General features: G+C 42.2%; 1 protein-coding gene across 1 annotated transcript in view; it reads left to right on the forward strand.

The window, feature by feature from the left end:
- The first annotated feature begins 3,940 nt into the window (after positions 1–3,940).
- The window catches only part of PLCXD3 (phosphatidylinositol specific phospholipase C X domain containing 3), an 81,192-nt gene continuing 62,268 nt past the window's right edge, over positions 3,941–22,864 (forward strand). The window contains exon 1 of the mRNA XM_075411591.1: positions 3,941–4,078. Within this exon, the coding sequence (XP_075267706.1) occupies positions 3,976–4,078 (103 nt within the window). The 5' untranslated portion in view covers positions 3,941–3,975. The remainder of the gene's footprint in view (positions 4,079–22,864) is intronic.

Consider the following 22,864-nt stretch of genomic DNA (forward strand, 5'->3'; position numbering starts at 1 on the left):
TCAGGTAAAACTTATGTTGGATTTTTGTATTAACTCGTCATGTTCGGAGTCTCTGTAGTTCACAACAACAAAAAGTGGAGATAAGATAAACATCCTGACATTTGTCAGCTGCCCAGAACAAATATGACTCCTTCTTAGATTCAATATCAGCACCAGCAAGGTTGCTCACATTTTCTTAGTAAAGAATAACAAATCAGCGCAGAATAAACCACATTTTATTTCGCCTGAAAAGCAGAAACAGACATATTCTTTCCCATGAAATGAAGAAAAGACTATTTACACTGTTTCAACAAGGCTTTTTTTCTGTCTACTCAGAAATTTTGTAAGCTGTTTTGACAGGACAAATACTGCTAAATAGAGATTGCTTAATGAATGCATGGTGAGACTGTCAAAGTAGCCAGATTAAGTATGAACTGACAACAAAAATACTTGTCACCTCTTCTGTTCACTTTTATGGTCATGTAAAAAATTATCTCTTCTCATTCAATCAATCTGCTTACTTTGACTCTTTAGGGTTTTATATGCTTGTCTTACAGACAAAAATGACTTTTTACAGCTGTTAGCCATGAGGAGCAGTGAAGTTGAGAGTAACACAGATCCACTGTGTTCTCAGGTAATGAAGATAATTGGGAACTCAGCTGCAGACAACTGGAAGGGCTTTGCTGCCCAGATGTGACTGATGGCATCATTTAAAGCCATGAGAGCTGCAAACATGGGCTGGCAGCCAGGATTTGTTCTGAAAAACTTCTATTAATAGAAGTGGGCAGTAAGAAGGAGGAAAAGACCAAACCTCAGAAGCAGAACCTACTGAAAAACCTAAAATATTTAAACAATAGTACTTCTGCTGTTCAAAGTCTCATTTTGATTTCATTAACTACAGATTTAGAGCAGTCTCTAAATAAATCAGATACAACAGGAAAACTATAGAGAAACAATGCCCTATTAAGCCATTTTTTCTTTTATGTTTCAGAAAGGAATATACTCTACTTGATTTAGAGAAAAAGATCTTGCTACTCCTTTCTTAGATAGATGCCAAGGACATATGAAAAGGCAAAGTATCTGACTTGTAAAATGACAAAGTATAACAGTGAATGTTTACCATTAAAATGCTAATTTTTAAGAGAACAGAAACAATGGAAAGCCTTTTTTAATAACAATATTAATTTTCAGTGCTGAAGCGACATTCCTGCTGGCTAAATTACTCTGTTTTTCTGTTCCATAGAAGCAGAGGTGTCACTATTCATCCATACTGTTACAGCTGCAGACTGGAGAGAACACAATACGTGATGAACAGGTAGTACGATTTCAATTTTCCTTCTCTTCATGGCATCTTCGGTGAGCTCAGCACAGCTGTGAATAAAAGAGCAAAGGTGCTATTTATCAGTATCTTGGCATTTTCGTTGTACCTGCTCTCTTTTAAGCTTTTAAAGTATTTAATTCCTGGAATCCACTTTCTTTGACAGTTCTGACTTCTTATGTGTAGTGATTTCAGTTATTTGACCAAAAATGTTATTTTTATTTTTTTACTTTTTTTTTAAATAGGAACAAAAGTTTGTATGGATACTCTGATTTTGATTTACAGGCTGCCATTGTTTATAAAACATTTAGAATTAGTAAAATGTCAGATTCAAGCTAAACCACAGTAAGCTGCTCTTCAATCAAGGTAAGTCAAGAGTTTGCTCTAGTTTTTATTAAACTCTTCCCGAACAGATACACAGAGAAATGTTGTATGTATGTATGTATGTATGTATGATACACAGAGAAATGTTGTATGTATGTATTCAGACCACTGCAAAGCTCTAAAAAAAAGCTACCCTTCAAAGTAAAATCTTTCACAAAAATGTTCTTCAGATTGCTGTAGAAATGTTTCCAACTTTCTGTCCCATAAAAATCTTCCCCTCCTACCCCACTTCCCTCCAAATTATTTAAGCCTGCGTTCCCAAAGCTCACAGAGACTCAGAGACAGTTTTTAAGCCTGCTATCTTGTATCCACAGTTCACTAGAAACAGAGGCAAACCTCTTCAAACGTGATTGGTGTAAGACATGTTACATGGGACTGGTTTTTACAAAGCAGAGTATCCATGGTTTGAAAATCCAGACTACGAAGAATGTTACTCTGGGCATTAAAAAAAGGAAGAAGATACAAAAGTTCTGATTATTTGTGGAAGCAAAGGCCAACAAGTTGCTTGTCAGTGCAGAGAGGGACGTTTACAGCTCTCCAGTAAAGTGGAAAGCATTACTGAGAGATCTGGAATGATATCAGATAGTTTAGGCATTATTATACATAATAATACATTTTTAAATTACAGGGTTTTGTAAGTATTTGTTTTATTTTGCTCTGAGCTACACCTAAAGCTTTGGAGACTGGAAAAGATTAACAATGTGTTCGACCTTTCAAAAAGCTGTATACTTCAGTTTTATCTCAGAAAAGATAAAACACGTAGTGGAGTGGGTAAAAATTCAGCAGCAGTTTTCCAGGTAACCAGTGCAATCTGTCAATAACTTTGCCACTTAAACTGATTTGATCCAGTCATGTTGATAAAAACATTCACCACTCCTTACTTGAATGCTCTTTACAAATCTGTAATTTTTTTAACCACAATTTCCTCCTGTCCTTTGAAGATGATGCAAAGTACCAACTTCCATGTTTAGGTCCTTAGTGTATCCAAAATGTGGATTGTCTTTTTTGTTTCTTCCTGTTTACTAATACCAGTGATTTCGGAAAGGGTAGATTAGCACCCTAAGATGCAGGAAGTGACACTGAAAAAATTAAAACTGTCTCGCTGAATGTTTGCTTACGCCTCTCCTTTTTCATGTACTACTCGATTCAGATTCAGCATCTCCCCTGAGGTCAACCATCTGTTCACATTTCCCCAGTCAAATCCCACCTTAAGAGCTATTTCTATCGCAAAAAGTGAGTCAGCAGAATTTCTTTTATTTAAATACCTTGGAAATATTCACACATTTTCCAGGAAACCATTCCTTTATTTTGTGGCTTAAGGAAGAGCTTTTCATGATATTTGCTCTGGAAATGTTGACAGCAAGAGAAAAAAAGGCTGTTATTAGTTCCCTGTGTTTTTATTTCCAAGGCCAGCTGTTACAGAAGATGTTGAGTGAGAACACGAGCCACAGGACCGCAGCGGGCCCTCCTAGGAACTGAAGGTGAAGGGATAACTGATCCTGGCTCAGGTGTGGCTATCTCCAGGCTCTGTTTCTGACAGATCTACCAGGTGAGCTTCCACACAGGCATCAACAGCTTTGATCGAAAAACAGCCACACTGAAGTCAAAAGATCCGGGGTGTTCTTAACAGCTCGAGCTTACAGAGCTTTATCAGGTTTGTTCATTCACTGATCTGGAGGCAGCAACGTCAACGGTTTTGTTAATGCCAACACTGAAGATGCTTCTCCAAAGGCAGGTTGGGGGTGAGGATGGAAGATACCACTCTAGATCACCCCCAAAGGGCAATAAAAAATTACTGCCAAAAAACCCACAGATCTCCAATGGGCGTGCAAAAAACCCACAGATCTCCAAGGGGCGTTCAAGTCAGAAGCGAGGTGTTGTTTTTCTGACGTGAGCAGCCCACTGCAGAACGAGAAGCCCCTACGGGAGGCCGAGCAGCCCCCGGCCCGCCGCGCTCGGGGAGCTCCCACCAGGGCTCGGGGCCACGCAGGGGCCGGCGCAGCACCCCGCTAAGGCCCCGCTGGGCTCTGCCGTCCCGGCTGGACGGCGGTGGCTGAGCCGCGTGCGGGGGCCGTGACCCCGCTCCCTCCCCCGAGCCCCCCCGCGTTATTTCGGGCGGGTTCGCTCTCCCCGCGACCGCCGGCGAGAGGGGACGGGGCGGCGGCGGCGGGCGGCCCCGCAGGGCGGCGGCGGGGGGGCAGCGCCCGGGCTCGGCGGGGCGGGGGGAGGCGGGGCCGGGCCGGGCCGGAGCGAGCGGCGGCGGCGGGAGAGCGGCAGAGGGGCACGGCGGCGGCATGGCTTCGTCGCAAGGGAAGAACGAGCTGCGGTTCGCCGACTGGATGGCGGCTCTGCCTGGCAGCATCCACCGCACGCCGCTCACCAACCTGGCCATCCCGGGTAGGCGCTGCCGCCCTCCGCTCCCTCCCTCCCCGCGGGCTCCCGAGCTGGGAGCTTGCCTGCGGCTCTGCCCGGGGTGGGGGCCTCGTAAACTTGGGGGGGCTGCCGCTGCCGGGCGGGGGGCAGGCGGCCGGCTGGCTGTGCGGCGGTGGGCAGCCCGCACCGCCCCGCGGTTCGCGTTCCGCCTCGACGCTCAGCCGGGTCGGGTGAGAAATGGCGGGTCGCGGTGCTCTGGGTGTGAACTGCTCCTTCCTTGCGCTCTCGGCGTTTTAGGGGTTGTTTCTTTTTTTTTTTTTTTTTTGGTGAGGTGTGAACTCGCAGGATGCGTGTGGGAATGCAAAGCGGTGGCTGATTTGGACCGTTCCCGGCCCGAGGGAGCCCCTCGTTTGGCGAGACCCCTCCACCAGCCCCCCGGTCCCGCCGAGGTGCCTGGTAGGAGCGGGGTTTCGAGATGCTGAGGCTGTCACGTTTCTTAAGCTCCGCACGAGAAATGTTCGCTTTTTGCAAGTTTTGCATAGCAGCTGCTCGTGTTGCGGCAATTTTCGTAGCAGTGGTCAAAGATGGTTTTTTTAAGGCAATGTAATTGCAGGAGCTCTTTGCTAGAATGTTTTCTATAGTTTCATTTAAACACAAGCATGCCCTTGCAAGATCATGCATGTCTCAGTTTCTCACAGTTTACACAAGCTATACCTAATATTTTACTTGCTACACTCATTTTTTGCTATTGTTTGCATGTATCCTGTAAAAAATTCTGTCCCTCTGAAGCACAGGAGTCCAGCATCTGTAACTGTCAGTGTCAAATTATGTTGGAGCTGTAAAAGCTTTTGGTGTTAATAACTTTCCATTAACCCACAAGCTGTGGAGCGTTCTTGTAGAATATTTGGTATGAAGAGAAGTGAGTGTTTGTGATTCACTGGGTCTTGACAGGTTAAATGTGTTGTTTTAGAGACTTTCTGTTGCCTTTGAGGAGATCATGATCAAACTTACTTGCTTCCAGGTGCAAGAATCTGCCTTTAACGTGCATCCCCTTTAACTGGCTTCCTTGACTGAAGCATCTTGAGGCCGTTACTGGTGCATCTATCTCACCAAAATCTCTCAGTGACTTTCTCGTAGCCTTTTTGTAAAATACAGGGCAGTTTTTCACAGCTGGCCTTTTTCAGAGCTTTGGCAGTAATAATACAAGCTTTCACGCTTTGTTAGCATGTTTGAGTTTTAAAAAAAAAACCCAAAACCTACTGTGGGCTGTAAGTGCCAGTCAATCCCAATACTGCATTAAGCAGCGGGCAAGTTCTGCAGCCTGCAAGTGCAGAGATTGACCGCTTATATTGGCAGAAGGGTTTTGTTCATGTAACAGCCGTGTACACAGTCTTGCTTTTCATGAAGTTAGCAGCAAAACTTCTATGACTTGAGTGGCGTAGTGTTAAAACCTTTGAAATTTGCCCTTCTGTTATTGTGAATTGACACAAACCTCACTTATCTGCCTATTTCATTTTTAAAATGCCAGCTTTGGCAAATAGTGTCTCATAGGGAGAGAAAGCAATATATTTCATATGAATTTATCAGTTAGGGAGCCTGCCATGCGGGCTGTAGGTATTAGTGCAGTTTAAATATTAGCTTCTAACAGTGGATTTGTTATTATATTCACCATACAATGTGGAAATATGCAACATTAGTATAAAGGCAAACATGGGATTGGTTTCATCCTTTAAGAAGAAATAACCTTTGAGACATTCATAATTTGGAAGTTTCCTCTCGTGTGATCACACCTGAATGTTAATGCTATGTGTGCATAATAGCTATTAACATATAACTGCTAATCAAGTAGTTAATGCAAGAAATGTGTAGACTCCAAAACCTCGTATGTCAAATCCTTATAGTTTTAACTAGCGAATTTGTAACTGATTTGGAAACTAACATTTAATTACTAATGTATTAATAGTTAATAGAATTACTGCTATATCTTGTAAATAGCATTTTGTTTACATTGCTTTTCTTTTTCTTCTTACCAAAAGAAGTTAACAGGACTTTTTTTTTCTTTTTTCCCAGCAGGATGTAAACTTCACTTGCATAGCAGGAATACTGATTTTGACCTTAATTTGGCAGGGTAGAGTTCAGTTCTGGAGCCAGAGTAACAGTTCAATGCTAATGTTGAAGAAAACAAACTCTTAGCTTGAAAACGTTAGAATGAGTTTTCCAAATGAATGTATTATCACTTACCCAATACAGAAGACGTTCCACTATATTAGGGGAAAAAATGTTGTTGTTTCATTAGAAATCATCTGTACATTTCTCATTGTTTAGGAGGAGTGCTTGGAACTGAGATGATGTACTGTGCTGTTTTTGCACAGACATGCATGTAGTATCTTAGCTGTTGCAAAAAGAAGTGCAAAAACCACAGTATTCTGTCGTGATCATATTTAAACAGCACAGCTGGAGATGTGTTACGTTCATATTATGTTTAAATACATGATTGACCACACTTTTTTTTTTTCCAGTTAGTCAGTTGTTAAACTTATCCAGGCACAAATTCATACAGTTTATCACCACTTAAGGTTGTGTAGTCAGTTCTGGATTTTGTTAATATTCCAGTAAATTCATTTACTTGTTTCATTCTCTGCAGTTCAAGCCAGGTACTTTTCCTAAGACCAGGAATCCAGTAGATGAGGCAGAGATTTCTAATACAACTTGTGCCAGCTTTGTTAGAAACTTTTACATTTGATTTTCTTCCACATACAAGGATGATGCATTATACGATGATATTTTCTGCTTTCGTTCTGCTGTCTATGTCTATATTCTCTTGCACCACAAATGGCAGATTTTAATCAAGTGAAGGATACCAGTAGCAAGTAATAGTATACACTGTTTGTAAATAAAATAATCTCTTGGCTTCCAGCAAAAAACTGTGCGTATTTAATCTTCGTTTGCTATGACAATTAAGACAATGAAAGCATATATTCTTAGGGTTTCAGCCCAAGGTGTACGTCTCCTAGTGTTCGTAAAGTGCCTCATGTTAAAAAATCACAACAGTCTGGCTAAGAAAAAGGGGGAGAATTGTGGGTTTTCTTGTTGTCATTGGTTGGGGCGAGTAGAGGGAGTGTCTTCTGGTAGGTGGTGAAGTGTAGTTTTGTTGAACACATATGCCTCTTTGACCAGGATAAGAAATAGTTTTTTTGTAGATGATGTAAAAGAACCAAAATGTTTGTGCCTCCAAGTCTAGGCTAGAAGGTGAGGTCCAGAATGCGTATGTATTCTGCTGTGTTAATGCCCTCTTCTTAATCCGGATTGCCGATACGAGCTATGTGCAATGCGGTGAAACAGACGTCAGTAGGCAGCATTTCCTTATGAATTGACCCACTTACTGATCAATTAACTTTCTTATTGACACTCAGTAAATATATATCTGGTTTTATATCAGTCTGAGTTTTGGTACAAATACTGTGTGTAATACATGTTGCCTTTTCCCCTGAGGGTAGTATTCCAAGCATCTGAGAAGTCTATAAGAATAATTTGTGATGGAAAAAGAAATTCTTCTACCCAGGTAACTAATCCCTCTACCAAAATTGATGCTAGCCTAAGACCTGCTGTATGAGCCGTCCTGATGTGTGCTAGGAATATGTCTGTCCTTCATGTAGTGTAGATAAAATCTTGTGAATGAATCTGAGACCCAAAATATCCCTTGAGGGTGTAATTTTAAGAGTTGGGGCTCTTCAGGCTTTCATTTCACAGGAGCATTTTCTGCTTTCTTTGAGCGTTTGAAACCTTGGGCCTCAGCATGTGCTCTTGTCACTGGAGGATTCACCTCGAGCAATACAATTCTTGGTGAAAATTATTTTCACAGTGATACCAGCTTGGCAGCTGCGTTAGTTTCATATAGTTCGCTAAGAGGAATGCACAGGACCTGACTGGCTTCTTTTGTTTCTCAGATGAGATTTTTTTTGTATGTTGACCTATAAAGTTCTTTGTCCGTCAGCCAGAAAGCAATTACTAGACACAGCAGAGCTAAAGTTGGCTCATTTTAAATAAGAAGCTGTTGGCAGGTGGAATTTTTTTAAACTACCAATCTTTAGAAAGAGGCTCTGAGACTTAAAATTTGTGTTTCCCACTGTCCCCCCATCATTTCTCTGAAAAGCAAGAGCAAGACCTCATAGAGCATTAGTTTACAAAAAGGGAGGGTGTATGTTAGTGTCAAAGATGTATTAAGAGATGGGAGATAGTACAGGGAGACTTGGGAAAAACACGCATGTTGCTGTAGCTGGAATATTTTATCCATTTTGTGAATGACGACACTGATGAGGTAGAATAACCGTTCTGTTTCAGAGATTTCAAATTCCTGTCTTCCGTTGTAAATCCTTGCAAATGCTCAAGTGATTACTTCTTGGGCAGACACTTCTCATTCTCAGCCCCACGGGGAAATTGTTTTGTTTTAAAAATGGCTAGAAATACTTGCTTGTTAGTTACAAAGTTACACAACCTTTTCACTCTTTAAATGTTATTAGGGAGCTCTTTAATTCTGAGCTTGAATAACCGATGGATTGGATGTTCTTAGAGTGAAGAGTGATGAGTAATTGTCTTTGGGAAGTGCCTGGGACCTGTTTCACCCTGGTCTGTCCACTAGCGGTCAACAGAGTACCTCCGTTTCGCTTGCCAGAGCCCAGTTCTGTAAAAAATTGGCTTTGTCTAGAAACGTAAAGTGGTGATGCAGGTATACTTATAAATAAACCGGTAACGCAGGTTGCCCGTTAGCTTTTGCCATGTGTGTAAGTATCTGGAAGAACCGTTTCTTTTTCTACATGCTAATGTGTCATTTCCAACCCTTTCAGGAATATTGCTGTGTGAGACAGATTCCTGTAGCATTCGCCATCAATTTCCCCTGCCGTGACATGTTTCTAGCATGCACGAAATGAAGCTGTTTGGTTCCTCACACTGCCATAAAAACTCAAACAGTTCAAGCCCTTCAGTTACTTGCCCATCTGCTACAAGAAGTAATTTGAAACCGCTTTTGCTTGGTTTCCCAACAGCAGCTATTTATTTAATCCGGCAATCTCTGTCCACTCTCTCCTACGGCTTAGTTCCAGCAGAGCTGGCTTCTCTGACCTGCCTTGCATCCCACGAGCATGGCAGGTGTGGCAGAGGGAACGGCTTTATTGCCATCTGGAATGATTCGTCTCTTTCCACCTCATTGAATTTCTGTTTCATTTAGTCTCTTGGCTGAAAACTTCTTAACTGTTCTGTGTATCCAAACTTCCCCTACCTTCTAACAATTTTTAACTTTGTGTTTGGTATGTGTTTCATGTTTGGTAACTTTCTACAGTTCTTACTATAGTGCGACTTATTCTGTGTCTTTCACACAAAATGATACTTGCTTTGGAGATGCTCAGACATGCTCAACTGTGCAAGTAATTACAAATGCAGGTGCAATGTAGACACAGTTACGGAAACTAACTGTAAGCCTCGTAAGAGGGCTATGCGATCTCTTCTACTGCTCTGCATAGAGGTATTAATTAAAATTTAATTAGAAATTGACTGTGTATCTTTAATAAATAATTTTCAGATTTAATGAACAGATCCACGTTTAACAGTTCTGCTCTTCAAAGAGCAGCAGGTTCCAGGGAGAATAACCTCCATGCCCATCTTGTCCTTTCTTCAAAGTAGGTACAAATTATAGATGCTTATTTTGTGAGCATATCTTTCTGCAGTCCTTACAGTAAAGCCCATGGGACACTGCAAAGAATATAATTTGGAAAAAAGACTGTTCAAAATCTGAAAGTTTCGATTTCAATCTAAAGTTTTGCAAAGCTGAATGGTTGTTTGTTAGACCTATTGTAGCATACTGTGGTTTAATCTGATCTTTTCCAGCCATCAGGTCGAGGAAGGTTCTCATCCCACTCTGCTCTGCCCTAGTGAGGCCCCATCTGGAGTACTGCGGCCAGTTCTGGGCGTCTCAGTTCAAGAAAGACTAGGAACTACTGGAGAGAGTCCAGAGGAGGGCTACGAGGATGATGAGGGGACTGGAGCATCTCTCCTATGAGGAAAGGCTGAGGGAGCTGCGCTTGTTTAGCCTGAAGAAGAGCAGGCTGAGAGGGGATTTTATAAATGCTTATGAATGTCTTAAGGGTGGATGTCAGGAGGATGGGGCCAGACTCTTTAGTGGTGCCCAGCGACAGGACAAGGGGCAATGGGCACAAACTGAAGCATGGAAAGTTCCGTCTGAACATGAGGAAGAACTTCTTCACTCTGAGGGTGACAGAGCCCTGGAACAGGTTGCGCAGAGAGGTTGTGGAGTCGTCTTCTCTGGAGATATTCAGGACCCGCCTGGACAGGTCCTGTGCAGCCTGCTGTAGGTGACCCTAATTTGGCAGGGAGGTTGGACTAGATGACCCACAGAGGTCCCTTCCAACCGTTAACATTCTGTGATTGATTCTGTGATTATTTTGAATAGTTGTATAATATCAGCTAGTAACTGTACAGAAATACTGAAATGCTGGGGTAAATCAAGGTAAACAAATGCAGTGAAATACTTCTTTTCCCTTTTCAAGTAGCCTGCCAGAAATGGGATTCACTAGTGATTTCCTCTGGGGGACACCCATCTACAAGAAGTAGCAGAAGGAGGATCCGGGGAACCACAGGCCTATCAGTGTGACCTCAGTACTGCGAAAAGTTACAGAGCAGACCATCTTGAGTGCCATCAGGTGGCATGTGTAGGAAAACCAGGAGATCAGGCACAGTTGGTATGGGTTTATGAAAGGCAGGTCCTGCTTGACTAACCTTATCTCCTTCTATAACAAGAGAATGCACTTAGCGGATGAGAGAACGGCTGTGGGTGTTGTTTACCTGGACTGTACTAAGGCCTTTGACATCATTTCCCACAGCATTCTCCTGAAGAAACTGTCAGCTCATGGCTTGCATAGGCATATGCTTCACTGGGAAAAAGTGGCTGGATGACCAGGCCCAAAGTGTGGTGGTGAATGGAGTTAAAAACGTTTGGTGGCCGGTCATGAGTGGTGTTCCCTGGGGCTCAGTACTAGGGCTATTTATGTTTAATATCTTCATCAGTTATTTGGATGAGGGGACTGAGAGCTCCCTCAGTAAGTCTGCAGGTGACACCAAGCTGGGCAGGACAGTTGATCTGCTTGAGGGTAGGAAGGCTCTGCAGAGGGATCTGGACAGACTGGATCGATGGGCCAAGGTCAGGTATGTGAGATTCAACAAGGCCTGGTGCCGGGTCCTCCCCTTGGGTCACAACAGCCCCATGCAACGCTACAGGCTTGGGAAAGAGTGGCTTGAAAACTGCCCAGTGGAAAAGGACCTGGGGGTGCTGGCTGACAGCTGGCTGAAGACGAGCCATCAGTATGCCCAGGTGTCCAAGGCCAACAGCATCCTGGCTTGTATCAGGAATGGTGTGGCCAGCAGGTGTAGAGAAGTGATTGTCACCCTCTGCTTGGCCCTGGTGAGGCTGCACCTGGAGTACTGTGTTCAGTTTTGGGCCCCTCACTGCCCAAAAAGACATTGATGTGCTGGAGCGTGTCCAAAGATGAACTGGTGAAGGGTCTGGAGAACAAGTCTTATGAGGTGTGACTGAGAGAACTGGGATTGCTTAGCCTGGAGAAAAGGAGGCTGAGGGGGGACCTTATTGCTCTCTACAACTACCTGAAAGGAGGTTGTAGCCAGGTGAGCGTTGGTCTCTTTTCCCAGGTAACAAGTGATCAGATGAGAGGAAACGGCCTCAAGTTGCGCCAGGGGAGGTTTAGATTGGATATTAGGAAAAATTTTATTCGCTGGAAGAGTTATCAAGCATTGGAGCAGGCTGCCCAGGGAAGTGGTGGGGTCACCATCCCTGGAGGTATTTAGAAGATGTGTGGGTGTGGCACTTAAGGACATAGTTTAGTGGTGGACTGGGTAGTGTTAGGTTAGTGGCTGGGCTTGATGATCTTAAAGATCTTTTCCAAATTAATTCATTCTCTGAATGTACGATTTCAATGATGATTAGTTTGTGCACTTTTTTTTGTGTGTATTTATGCTTCTGATAGAAAACTGTACCAGTGCTGTGTATCTTTGCAGAGCTAGACAACTTGAGTTCATATTTCACGTTTTTACAGTAAGGGTTCCATTTCCTTGTTGGCTGTAAATAAGTAGCAAAGAAATAGTTTGTTCTAGGAAGTAGTTGCTTAATGTGGAATTCTGAAATAATTTAGTTTTTCTGTACCACTCGCTACATGGAAGAACAGCAACAATATAAATTGCAGTTTATAATACCAATAGTAACCCCTCCTTAAATTGTTATCTGTTGAAAATACTTGAGGCAAAGGTGATGATCTTTCTTCCAATCTAGATCAGTGCCTGGTAGATGGAGACTAAATGCTGAAAGGTGCTGCCAGGTCGCTTGGAAGCTGAGGGTCCTCCGTTTTTCGTCAGCTCAGGTCCAAGTATCCAGAGAGAATCTTCACTGTGTACGTTCCTACTGTAGCAAAATGTCATAGACACTTAAAAGTAGTTTTTCTTTAGGTGGACTGGAATATATTGTTTGCTCTTTTGGAAGAACAGATTTGGTCTTTTCTATCTGTTTTAAAACCATCCCACAGTTTTCACAGCGATCTAATTTAAAACAAATCACTAGAACAGTTTTCAGGTGCTTTGCCACCTTTTAAGACATCTCTGTTCATATTAAATAAAGTTTAATCTTTGCTTCATCTAATCTCTTAACTGGTTATCTCACATACCACTTGCTTAAATATTTCATCTTAGTGTTTCAATTATGAAATAAAATACTTCAATACAGCTGGAAAAAGAGAAAGGGATGGAAGAAAAAATGTGTTTCCTTAGTTGTGGTTTCAAGCTCACTCCCCTCTGTGTGTGACACTTAGGACATTTCAGATGATTGGACATGTGTGATGTGCAGATGCTATGAATGCGAAAACCTGTCCATGAAGTTTGTTGGATTATAAATTTTGCTTGTGATTTAAAAAAGTCAGGATAAAGGGCACTGAATTAACCTGGCCTTTAAATAAATTCTGTAGCTTTTTTTTTTGACAAATCAAAACCCAGTGAGATTAATAGTATACTTTATGCTTTACCTTGTTTCCGTGCTATCATCTATAATGTATTTGTATTTTGAGAGAAGTTTTTTTTTAATCATATTAAAACATTGGGCATGTATTTATACTTTGGCAGCTATGCAACTTGATTTTATATCTACGAAAGTCTGCTAAACTGGGACTTACGTGAGAGTAGCAAAAATGTACAATATATGAGTTACATGTAGTGCTGTGTGATCAAACTGTTGGCTTAGGTCCCCAAAGTGTTTTTGCTATGTCCTTTTGTTAAAACTTCATATTCTTCAAAAATAGATGCTTCAAACTAGTCTGGATGGTCACACTGAAGCCAAATGACAAGTTTGTACATCTTCTGGACCAGTGCGTCACTGAATTGTCTTCTAGTGTTTCACTCGGATGCCTGCCATTAAAATGTAGAAGAGAAATGGAGAAGTTTTAGTAATTTTTATTATCTGTGAAGCTGCTGTGTGATCTTAAGAAAGCTGTTAGAAATCTCTGCCATGTTTTCTGCTTTGTACACTGGGGCTGGCCTTCTACTTAGGTCTCAAGAAGACTGCTGATACTGGGGCTGGCCTTGTACTTACTTAGGAGGAGAGCTGGGTTAGGAATTGTGCTTCATGGGCTGTGGAACATTTCACTGACGCCTAGGCAGTGCTTTGGGAGAAAGGCTGTTTGTGGTTTTACACTGCAAAGCTCAAACAAGCTTTTGGTGGAGTGCTGCTCTTCGCCCATGTGAATGCTACCCAGAAGGTGCTTTCTCAGTAGAGATGTCTGAGTAGATATTGATTCTAATTGCTAGCGCAGGAATCCCAACATGTCTGCTGTTTTAGGATTGGCCTTATTTTTTTCTGTTGAAGCGCTTAAATTTTGCAAGACTGTTTGTTGTAATTGTGTAGATCATGTTCACAAATACTGTCTCAGAAGCCTTTATAAGTTGGGGAGGCGGCGTTCCTTATATATTGTGTGTGCAGATGCATATTCCCATCACGTGATCCAAAAATGTGAGTCTTTTGCATTGGTTGCCTCAGACTTGAAGTGTCTGCTTTGACATCTCAAAAGTGGCTTATCTGTGTGTGGTAGGCAGATCAGTAGATCACTTTCAAGCTACTGCAGAAGACATCTGCCAGTTGCTTTTTCCGCTGCTGGAAAGCAAGGAGGACTACCTTAGCACTCTGTATTGCCAAGCAGTAGGAGTGAATCATCAGTCAGTGCAGTAGGGTGAGTTGAGACTGAATGAAGCTGATTTTGAACAGAAATTCCCAAGTTATCCTCAGCCACAGAAGGGGGAAGGAGGGTGTTGACTGGAAATTCTCCTGTAGGCAAAGATCTAACTTGGACGTTGAATAGCAGATGCTGTGAGTTTTTCTGCATTCATCTCTCTATCCTCACTGCGCTAAAAAAAAAGTGCTGTTAGGGGGTTGCATCATTCCATCTCCAGAATCCCCACAACCTCTTCTCAGCAGGTGCACACTAGAATTAGTCGCTGCCTGTGCGTAATGGACCTCAGAGTACAGCACAGGAGTCAACAAATTGCATGTTTAAATTCAGGACTACTTAGGCTATGCCAAGTCTGGAATTTTCTGTTTTGGTTAGTGTTTGTGGGTTGGTCTTGTTTTTTTAATTCTTCAACTTTTCCCCCAGTTGCTATAGTTCTCTCGGCATCTCCAGGGTTGGAGTGGAGGCTTTTCCAATGGCACTAGGATGCTCAGTTTTGGTGGACTTTAATCTTCAAAGCATTGCTCTGTTGGAGTTCTGGCTTGCTCTGCATCTGATGCAAAATTGACAGCCTTTACTCTTTCCAGGAGGAGAGGTTGCCTCAAATGAGTCCTGTATGGGAGGGGAACGGGGAGCACATGTGTTTTGACCTTCTAGTCATGCTTGAAGGCTTATCTAGTAGTGCAGGCTCTTGCTGGGAGAGGGAGCTGGACTCACGCCGTTAGCCAAGCGTTATTTAGTGCATGTGCCTAGTGAGTGTTTTGAGAAACATTTTGTAAGTTGACAATAAATAAAGAGAAATCAAGCCAGCTTCAGAAATTTTTGGACGTAGCTGTCTTACAGGGGAAACGAGCCAAGGGACACTGTGACGAACATGGACAGTGCATGTACAGATGAATGCTGTTGCTTCTAGTGTGCAAGAGGTGGGAATCCCTTTAGTCACAGTGTGGAATAGGGAGAAAGCTGGTTTTTATAAGATCAGCCCAATAATTACGCAGGAATCACTCCTCATCAAGAAGCAGATTTTGAATTCTTTTTCTCTTGCCAGTGAGGTTTTTTACATGAAATGGTAGGACTGCTTACACCTTAGGAAACCTCTTACAAACCTGGAGGATGAGAACCACAGTTGAGCCTTCACTATTTATGAGTGTAATTCAGGTGAGAATTAAATTCATGCCTCAGTCCTTTAGAGGAATCAAGGCATGTTCTGAGTTAGAAGAAAATCTAAAGCACGGAAGAAGTGAGGAAATATATCGACAATTAAACGCAATGCTAGTTTCCAAGCTACAGTAATACTTTTAGGTCAGCCATCCCTGCGCTGTGAGGAACACCTGACCAGACACTGTACCAGGGCAGTTCCGTGCTGCCTGTGGCTCGCTTCCCACTGGTTGTCAGCTAGGTGGCATTAACCATTATTTTTGGCTCCTGCCAACACTGTCCTTACTGCCCTGCCAGCACTTCAGCCTTAACCGCATGGAAGAACGTCTCTAGGATCGAGGCAGAGAGAAAATCTGTCCCCTCGGTGTGTGGTTCTGGAGTGTGAGTCACATCCTGCATTACAGAAATAGTTCCATAAGATGAAGGCAAGCCAGAGTTTTGATGGTCTGGAAAAAAAATTACTAGCATCTCCCTTTCTGAAGCTTATCTTGTAAAAATGTGTACTTAAAAAGAACTCCCGTTAGTGTTAATTTACACAATTCCTGAATCTGTGTCTTAAAATGCTGTGATGTCTAGCAGGGTGCCCATATGATACCAAATTACCCTTTTCCCTTTAGAGAGTGTTGCTAATTTTCTGAGCAGTTTCTGAATCTGCAAATGAAAGAAGGAACAAAGCCAAAACCCATACAATTATCACAGTATTTGTTACTCTGCACATGCTACCTGAACAGCCCTTCCATCCCTAACGGAGTCCTCTTTTTACCCTCGTAAAGACATTATGCTTTTCAAAGAGCATTTGAGGTTCAGGAATGTGACAGTGTCATTCTACGTAAGAGTGTGTTTCTGACTGCGCTGTGCTCCGTAATCACAGTTCTGTGGTTGCCTAAGAAGAGTGTATTGCTGTATAATATGTCAGAGTAGATTTTCAAAGCCTCAGGAAGAGCAAATGGTGAGAAATCACGTCAGCCAAAGGGGGGAGGGGGAAGCTGGCGATACCAGGAGTAGAGGCTGAAATCTTTGCTGCTCCTGTCCATTTCAGTCCCAGTATCCTTGGGGGTCAGTTGAAGATGATGTCCTGTAAATTATTCTATGAGCTGCCTTTTAAAGCTTTTAATGACACATTATGTTCTCACACTAGAAATTATGAAATCCTAAGGAGATAATTTGCTACATCAAGACCATGGAGAAGATTGGTGTTAGAGACCCTGTGAGTTTCATATTTTTGATGGAACTGTCTCTTCCTACAGAGTATGCAAATGTTTCTGAGTCTGATTAAAGAATATGAGCAGTGCTTTTTTCAGAATGGCTCTCCAGTAGGAGCATAACTATCACAGCATGCTCTGGTGGTAGTCAAGGAGTGAAATACAAATGTCATTTTTACTCCATATATATTCAGCTTGGATTTAAACTGTGCATTTTTACCAATGAGACTGCTAGCACAACTGATAGATTGAGAAATGAAATCTGTTAAGTGAGATTAGAGTTCTTTCCAGAAAAAACACTCCATCTCTGCACGAGGTTTCGTGGTTGATGCAGAGTCTATTTAATGGAATTATTCTGTGGCTTGAACTGATTTCTTCTTCTGTGCTATGCAACAGTCCAGCATAAATAATCATTACCTATTGTGGCCTTAGAGGTCTGTAAAGAGACTTGGATCTGAAATCCCTTAAGGCTGTTGTTGTCTGTTTTCCAATAAATTGAATATTATCAGGGAAAAGACTTGGAAAGTAACAGATGCTTTTCTTCATTGGCAGTTGACAGAAGCCAACAAAAAAAGGAATACTTTATTTGGGATGAAAAAATAGGCATTTTCTCATTCAAAAATTAAAAGTCTTACTTCACTTATGAGCTGATTTAAATGTATTAATTCAGTAATGGCAAGATAGATCAAACTCGAAGGATTTATTTCAAGCGAAGATTTTATGTTTAAAACACCATATAAATAGCTGTGTTGCCATCTCCCCGTTGTCCTGCTCTCCAGCAGTGACCATATGCAATTGTAGGGAAAAGCAAGATGAGGAGCAAGCAGATCTGCTGCTTCGCTTGTATACTCTTGCAGATTCCAGCTGCTAAAAATGGGGTAAATTTTTCTTTTATTTCACCGAAATACTCATGCATCTTCTAAATCTTTTGGTGATGCTGGGTGGAAATACTCATGTTTTTTCAAGACCATGAAAAAATACTCAGCTAGTTCTGCTCAGAAAGCCTCTAAGGTCGATATAGCTTTTTATTTTGTGAGTTTTTCCAGATCTTGAGGGTTTTCTAACTGCTGTCGGGATTATTTTACAAGTAGGACATTTATTGTAAAGGATTCATTTCCAGGGAGCTGAATGCCCCTGTAAAGAATGATGTACTTCACCAAAACAATGCATATTAAGCTCCTATTTTAAAGCTGTTTTAAAAAATGAACAGATTTTTTGTTGAAAGCTTCCCTTACTGTGACATCTGTAATACAGGTTTGTTTTTTCAAAAAAACCCCACGCTTATGTTATATATTTCAGTTTCTGGTTAGTGTGGACTTATATCAGAAGTAGGACTTGTAGGATGGAAACACTTGGCGAAGAGCCAGGACGAGCTGGAAATACTCGAGAACGAAGTGTGTTTCTGCCTCCAGTGTTTTAAATCCACTTCTGTTGTGGAGCTGGCTGTTGTAGGCTGGTTTTGTTGAACAGCTTGTATTGAGTTCTACTACGATTTTGGTGTGGATCTGTAGATATGTCTGTTGATTCCCTTGGGTGTTTCTGTTCTGTAAGCCAACCATGGAAGATTACTTTCCTCTAAAATAATACCTCGCAGGCATTCTTGAACAGTAAAATGTGTAAGCTTGGATTAATAGGTGATCACACATAAAAAAATGTTCTTTCTTACTGATTTAAGTAATAGACAATATTTTATAGAATGGACAACATGCCTTGTTAGTTTAGATCTAACAAAAATAATCCTTTTTCTGTCACCTGCAAGACCTGAAAAGTGTGGTAGTATCACCACTTTGCAGAGGCTTCCGAGATTTATGTCGGAAACTGAACCGTTACCACTTCTTTTTATTAAAAAAAAAAAATATCTGCAAGAGGCAGAGGCTACTCCTGACAAGGTTATGAAAGAATATTTTACTGCAGTGCCAATTTTGCTGCGTGCTTCAGGAGAAATTTTACCTGGATCGCTAAATGACTGTTTTACTTGTACGTGCCCTGAAGCAGTGAGTATTTTTTAGTCTTTTAGGACAAAAAGTTTCGTTTTTAGGAGCCAAAAGTGGTCAGTGTTATCTAAAATACTCACGTAAACAATATGGAGAGAATACGTGGGCTGACACAATGTTGCTCTCCAGATTGAACAAGGAGTGATAACTCTGGCAAAGTTAATCAGGGGTGTTTAAGCATGGCTATAACAATTTCTTATAACCAGATTTTTTTTTCTCACTTTATTTTTTCCTTCATAATCACTACACTTACTTAGTTGACTTATACAACTGATAGTGCAATCCCACTGATGGGTAGTTTTTGCTTTCCCTAGTCTTACTGTCTTTTGATATTATTTATGAAATTTTTCATCCTCAGTTTTTAAAAATCAAACCATTATTATTTAGTATTGGAATTAGGTAGTTTCTTGTGTCTTTTCATCCTTTTTTGGCAGAAAAAGTAACATTTGCTAAGAGTTTTCCTTTGGATGTTTATTTTCCCTGAGGCAGAGTAATATCTCAAATATGGACAGTTTAGAATGAATTTATAAACATAGACTGTTGTGTGGTAGATTGGGGTAGATAGAGCTGGGTGTAGCAATGAAAACCACATTGTTTTCAGCTATAACCTGTATTCAGTTTTTCTGGCTAGAGTATAATCCTTCCAGTATCAGAGTTGCTTAGGTAGAGCTTTGTTCTCAGGTTGTTTTATAAAAGCTCAAATTCTAAAAGCTTACTCATATCCTCAGAATAGAAAAAGTTAGAATGTGAATAGGGTACAATGTGTCTGTGATCCTGGTTCAGTAGGTTAAAAACATTTGGGATATAGTAAATTAAAATCATGAAAAGGTACTTCTTGAATGTCATGATCCAGGGAACTTACCTGAACACTGACATAACCTTTAAGAGAATCAGCTATGTGTGGGAAACTAATTTGCGGGAGTTTGCTCACTCCTACGTGCTATAAAGACTACACATGGGAAGACGGATTGATGAATCTGGCTGATAAATAGGCTGCAAAATGCAGACAGTATTATTATATGCTGACTGGATACACTCGTGCTGACCAGACCCACTTCTTAGGGAAGTCTGCTGCCTCCCTGGGGCTGGGGTTAGAGATGTGATGGGGAAACTTTCTGCTCTGGTGCAGCCCTCAGATTTTTAGCCATTATTGCTTTTTCACGTGGACTATGATGAAGTTGCAATAAGAAATCGAAGGATGATGAAAAGACACTTTAGGGCCTTGGGACAACTGGTTAAGGGATCAGGAGCACAAGTAGCTTTTTTCCTTTATCTTTCTGGTTGCAGGGAATGTTGTTGGAAGAAACAGGAGGACGCAGCTGATCAATGTCTGTCTCCAAGCCTGGTGTCACTGGCAGAATTTTGGGTTTTTTGATCATGGGTTGGTCTACATGGCACCAGGCCTGGTCTCAAAGAGGAAAAAGGATCTTTGCACAGGAGTTAGCAGGGCTGATTAAAAGAGCTTTAAACTAGATTTGAAGAGGGTGAGGGATAAAGCCAGGCTCACTAGTGATAAGCCTTGAGGAGGCATGCCAATGTTAGAGGTATGGTGTGCTAGCGAGGCCTTTGGTCTGCTCCATGATGTGCTGAGTACACTGGAGCACATTTGAAATGTCTCTGTACTAATGAGTGCAGCACCTTAGCCATGTCAGTGAGGGCAAGGTATGGAGACTCAAAGATGCAAGGGTTGTCAATGCATTAGAAACCACAGAAGCACCTGACAGCAGTCACATAGAAATTAGGGCTTCTTGCCAAAAAAAGGTGACAGGATGAACAGCCCAACTGAAGTGCATCTACGCTGATGCAGACAGCATGGGCAACAAACAGGAGGAGTTGGAAGCCACTGTGCAGCTGGAAAACTGTGATACAGTTGCAGTCATGGACACATGGTGGGATGACCCACATGACTGGAGTGCTTCCATACGTGGCTATGAACCTTTCAGAAGTGATAGGCAAGGAAGGAGACATAGTGGAGTAGTCCTGTGTGTTAGGGAGTGTTTTGACTGTTTAGAAGTTGACAAACGGTGATGAAATGGTTGAGTGTTTATGGGTGTGAATTAGGGGAAAGGCCAATGAGGCAGCTATCGTGATGGGAGTCTGTTATAGACCACCCAACCAGGATGAAGAGGCAGATGAAATATTCTATAAGCAACTGGCAGAAGTCTCACAATCGCTAGCTCTTGTTCTCATGGGATACTTCAGCTTACCAGATGTCTGCTGGAAATACAGTACAGCGGGGAGGAAACAGTCCATGAGGTTCCTTGAGTGGAAGATAACATCCTGACACAGCTGGTGAGGGAGCCAACGGGGCAAGGCACCCCACTGGACCTGTTGTTTGCGAACAGAGAAGGACTTGTGGGTGATGTGATGGCTGGAGACCATTTTGGGCACAGCAATCATGAAGTGATAGAGTTTGCGATTTTTGGAGGGGGGTTAGCAGAATTGCTGCCGGAGGGCAGACTTTGGCCAGTTGAGGGGCCTGGTTGATGGATTCCCTTGGAAGGCAGACCTGAAAGGCAAAGGAGTCCAGGAAGGCTTGACATTCTTTAAGAAGGGAATCTTAAAAGGTGCAGGAGCAGGCCGTCCGCATGGACCAAAAGACGAGCCAGTGGGAAAGAAGATCAGCTGGGCTGAATGGAGAGCTTTGACTAGAACTCAGGAAAAAAAAAGAAAATTTATGACCTTTGGAAGAAGGAGCAGGCAACTCAGGAGCTGAGTACAAGGATGTTGTGAGGTTATGCAGGGAGAAAAGTAGAAGAGCCAAAGCCCAACTACAAGTTAATCTGGCTACAGCAGTAAAAGACAATAAAAAGTGTTTCTATAAATACATTAGCAGAAAAGGAGGGCTAAGAAGAATCTTTATCCTTTATTGGATGCAGGGGGAAACACAGTGACAAAGGATGAGGACAAGGCTGAGATACTTAATGCCTTTTTTCCCCTCAGTCTTTAATAGTAAGACCAGTTGATCTTGGGGTACCTAGCACCCTGAGCTGGAAGACAGGGACAGGGAGCAGAATGAAACCCGCATAATGCAAAGGGAAATGGTTAGTGACCTGCTACACCACTTGGACACACACAAGTCTATGGGGCCGGATGGGATCCACCCAAGGGTACTGATGGAGCTGGTGGAAGTGCTCACCAAGCCACTCTCGATTATTTATCAGCAGTCCTGGCTAACTGGGGAGGTCCCAGCTGACTGGAGGTTAGCAAATGTGATGCCCATCTACAGGAAGGGCTGGAAGGGGGATCTGGGGAAACACAGACCTGTCAGTCTGACCTTGGTGCTGGGGAAGGTTATGGAGTATATCATCTTGAGTGCCATCACTTGGCATGTACAGGAGAACCAGTGATCAGGCCCAGTGGGGATGGGTTTATGAAAGGCAGGTCCTGCTTGATTAACCTCATCTCCTTGTACGACAAGATAATCTGCTTAGTGGCTGAGGGAGCTGGGGTTGTTTAGCCTGGAGAAAAGGAGGCTGAGGGAAGACCTTATTGCTCCTTACAACTACCTGAAAGGAGGTTGTAGCCAGGTGAGCATCAGTCTCTTCTCCCAAGTAACAAGTCATAGGATGAGAGGAAACGGCCTCAAGTTGCGTCAGGGGAGGTTTAGATTGGATATTAGGAAAAATTTATTTGCTGGAAGAGTTATCAAGCATTGGAGCAGGCTGCCCAGGGAAGTGGTGGGGTCACCATCCCTGGAGGTATTTAGAAGATTTGTAGATGTTGCGATTAGAGACATGGTTTAGTGGTGGACTTGGCAGTGTTAGGTTTGCAGTTGGACTCAAAGCTCTTTAAGGTGCTTTCCAACCTTGATGGTTCTGTGATTAATGCCAGCCGAATTTACTGTTTCGAAGCAAACTGTGGACTACATTACATGATATGAAGGGTGAATTTGTATGCTTGGAGTATGTGGAATGACTGGAAGCATGAACAGCTTAGCTACAAGATAATGAAAAGAAATCTCTAAGACACATAAAGGCGGTGAATCTTTTCGAGAGGTGATCAGCAAAAGGCAAAGGTAATGAAAACCTTTTAAATTCCTTGTTTATGACGCAAGTGCTGGACTCCCATGAAGCAAATGATATCTGCATAGATTTTTCAGGCTTCTAAGTGCTTAATGTCAGGTGGTGATTTACAAAATGCAAATATTTTTTTGTGATATTTAAC

This window comes from Opisthocomus hoazin, chromosome Z (assembly GCF_030867145.1).
Source record: "Opisthocomus hoazin isolate bOpiHoa1 chromosome Z, bOpiHoa1.hap1, whole genome shotgun sequence".
Lineage (NCBI taxonomy): Eukaryota > Metazoa > Chordata > Aves > Opisthocomiformes > Opisthocomidae > Opisthocomus > Opisthocomus hoazin.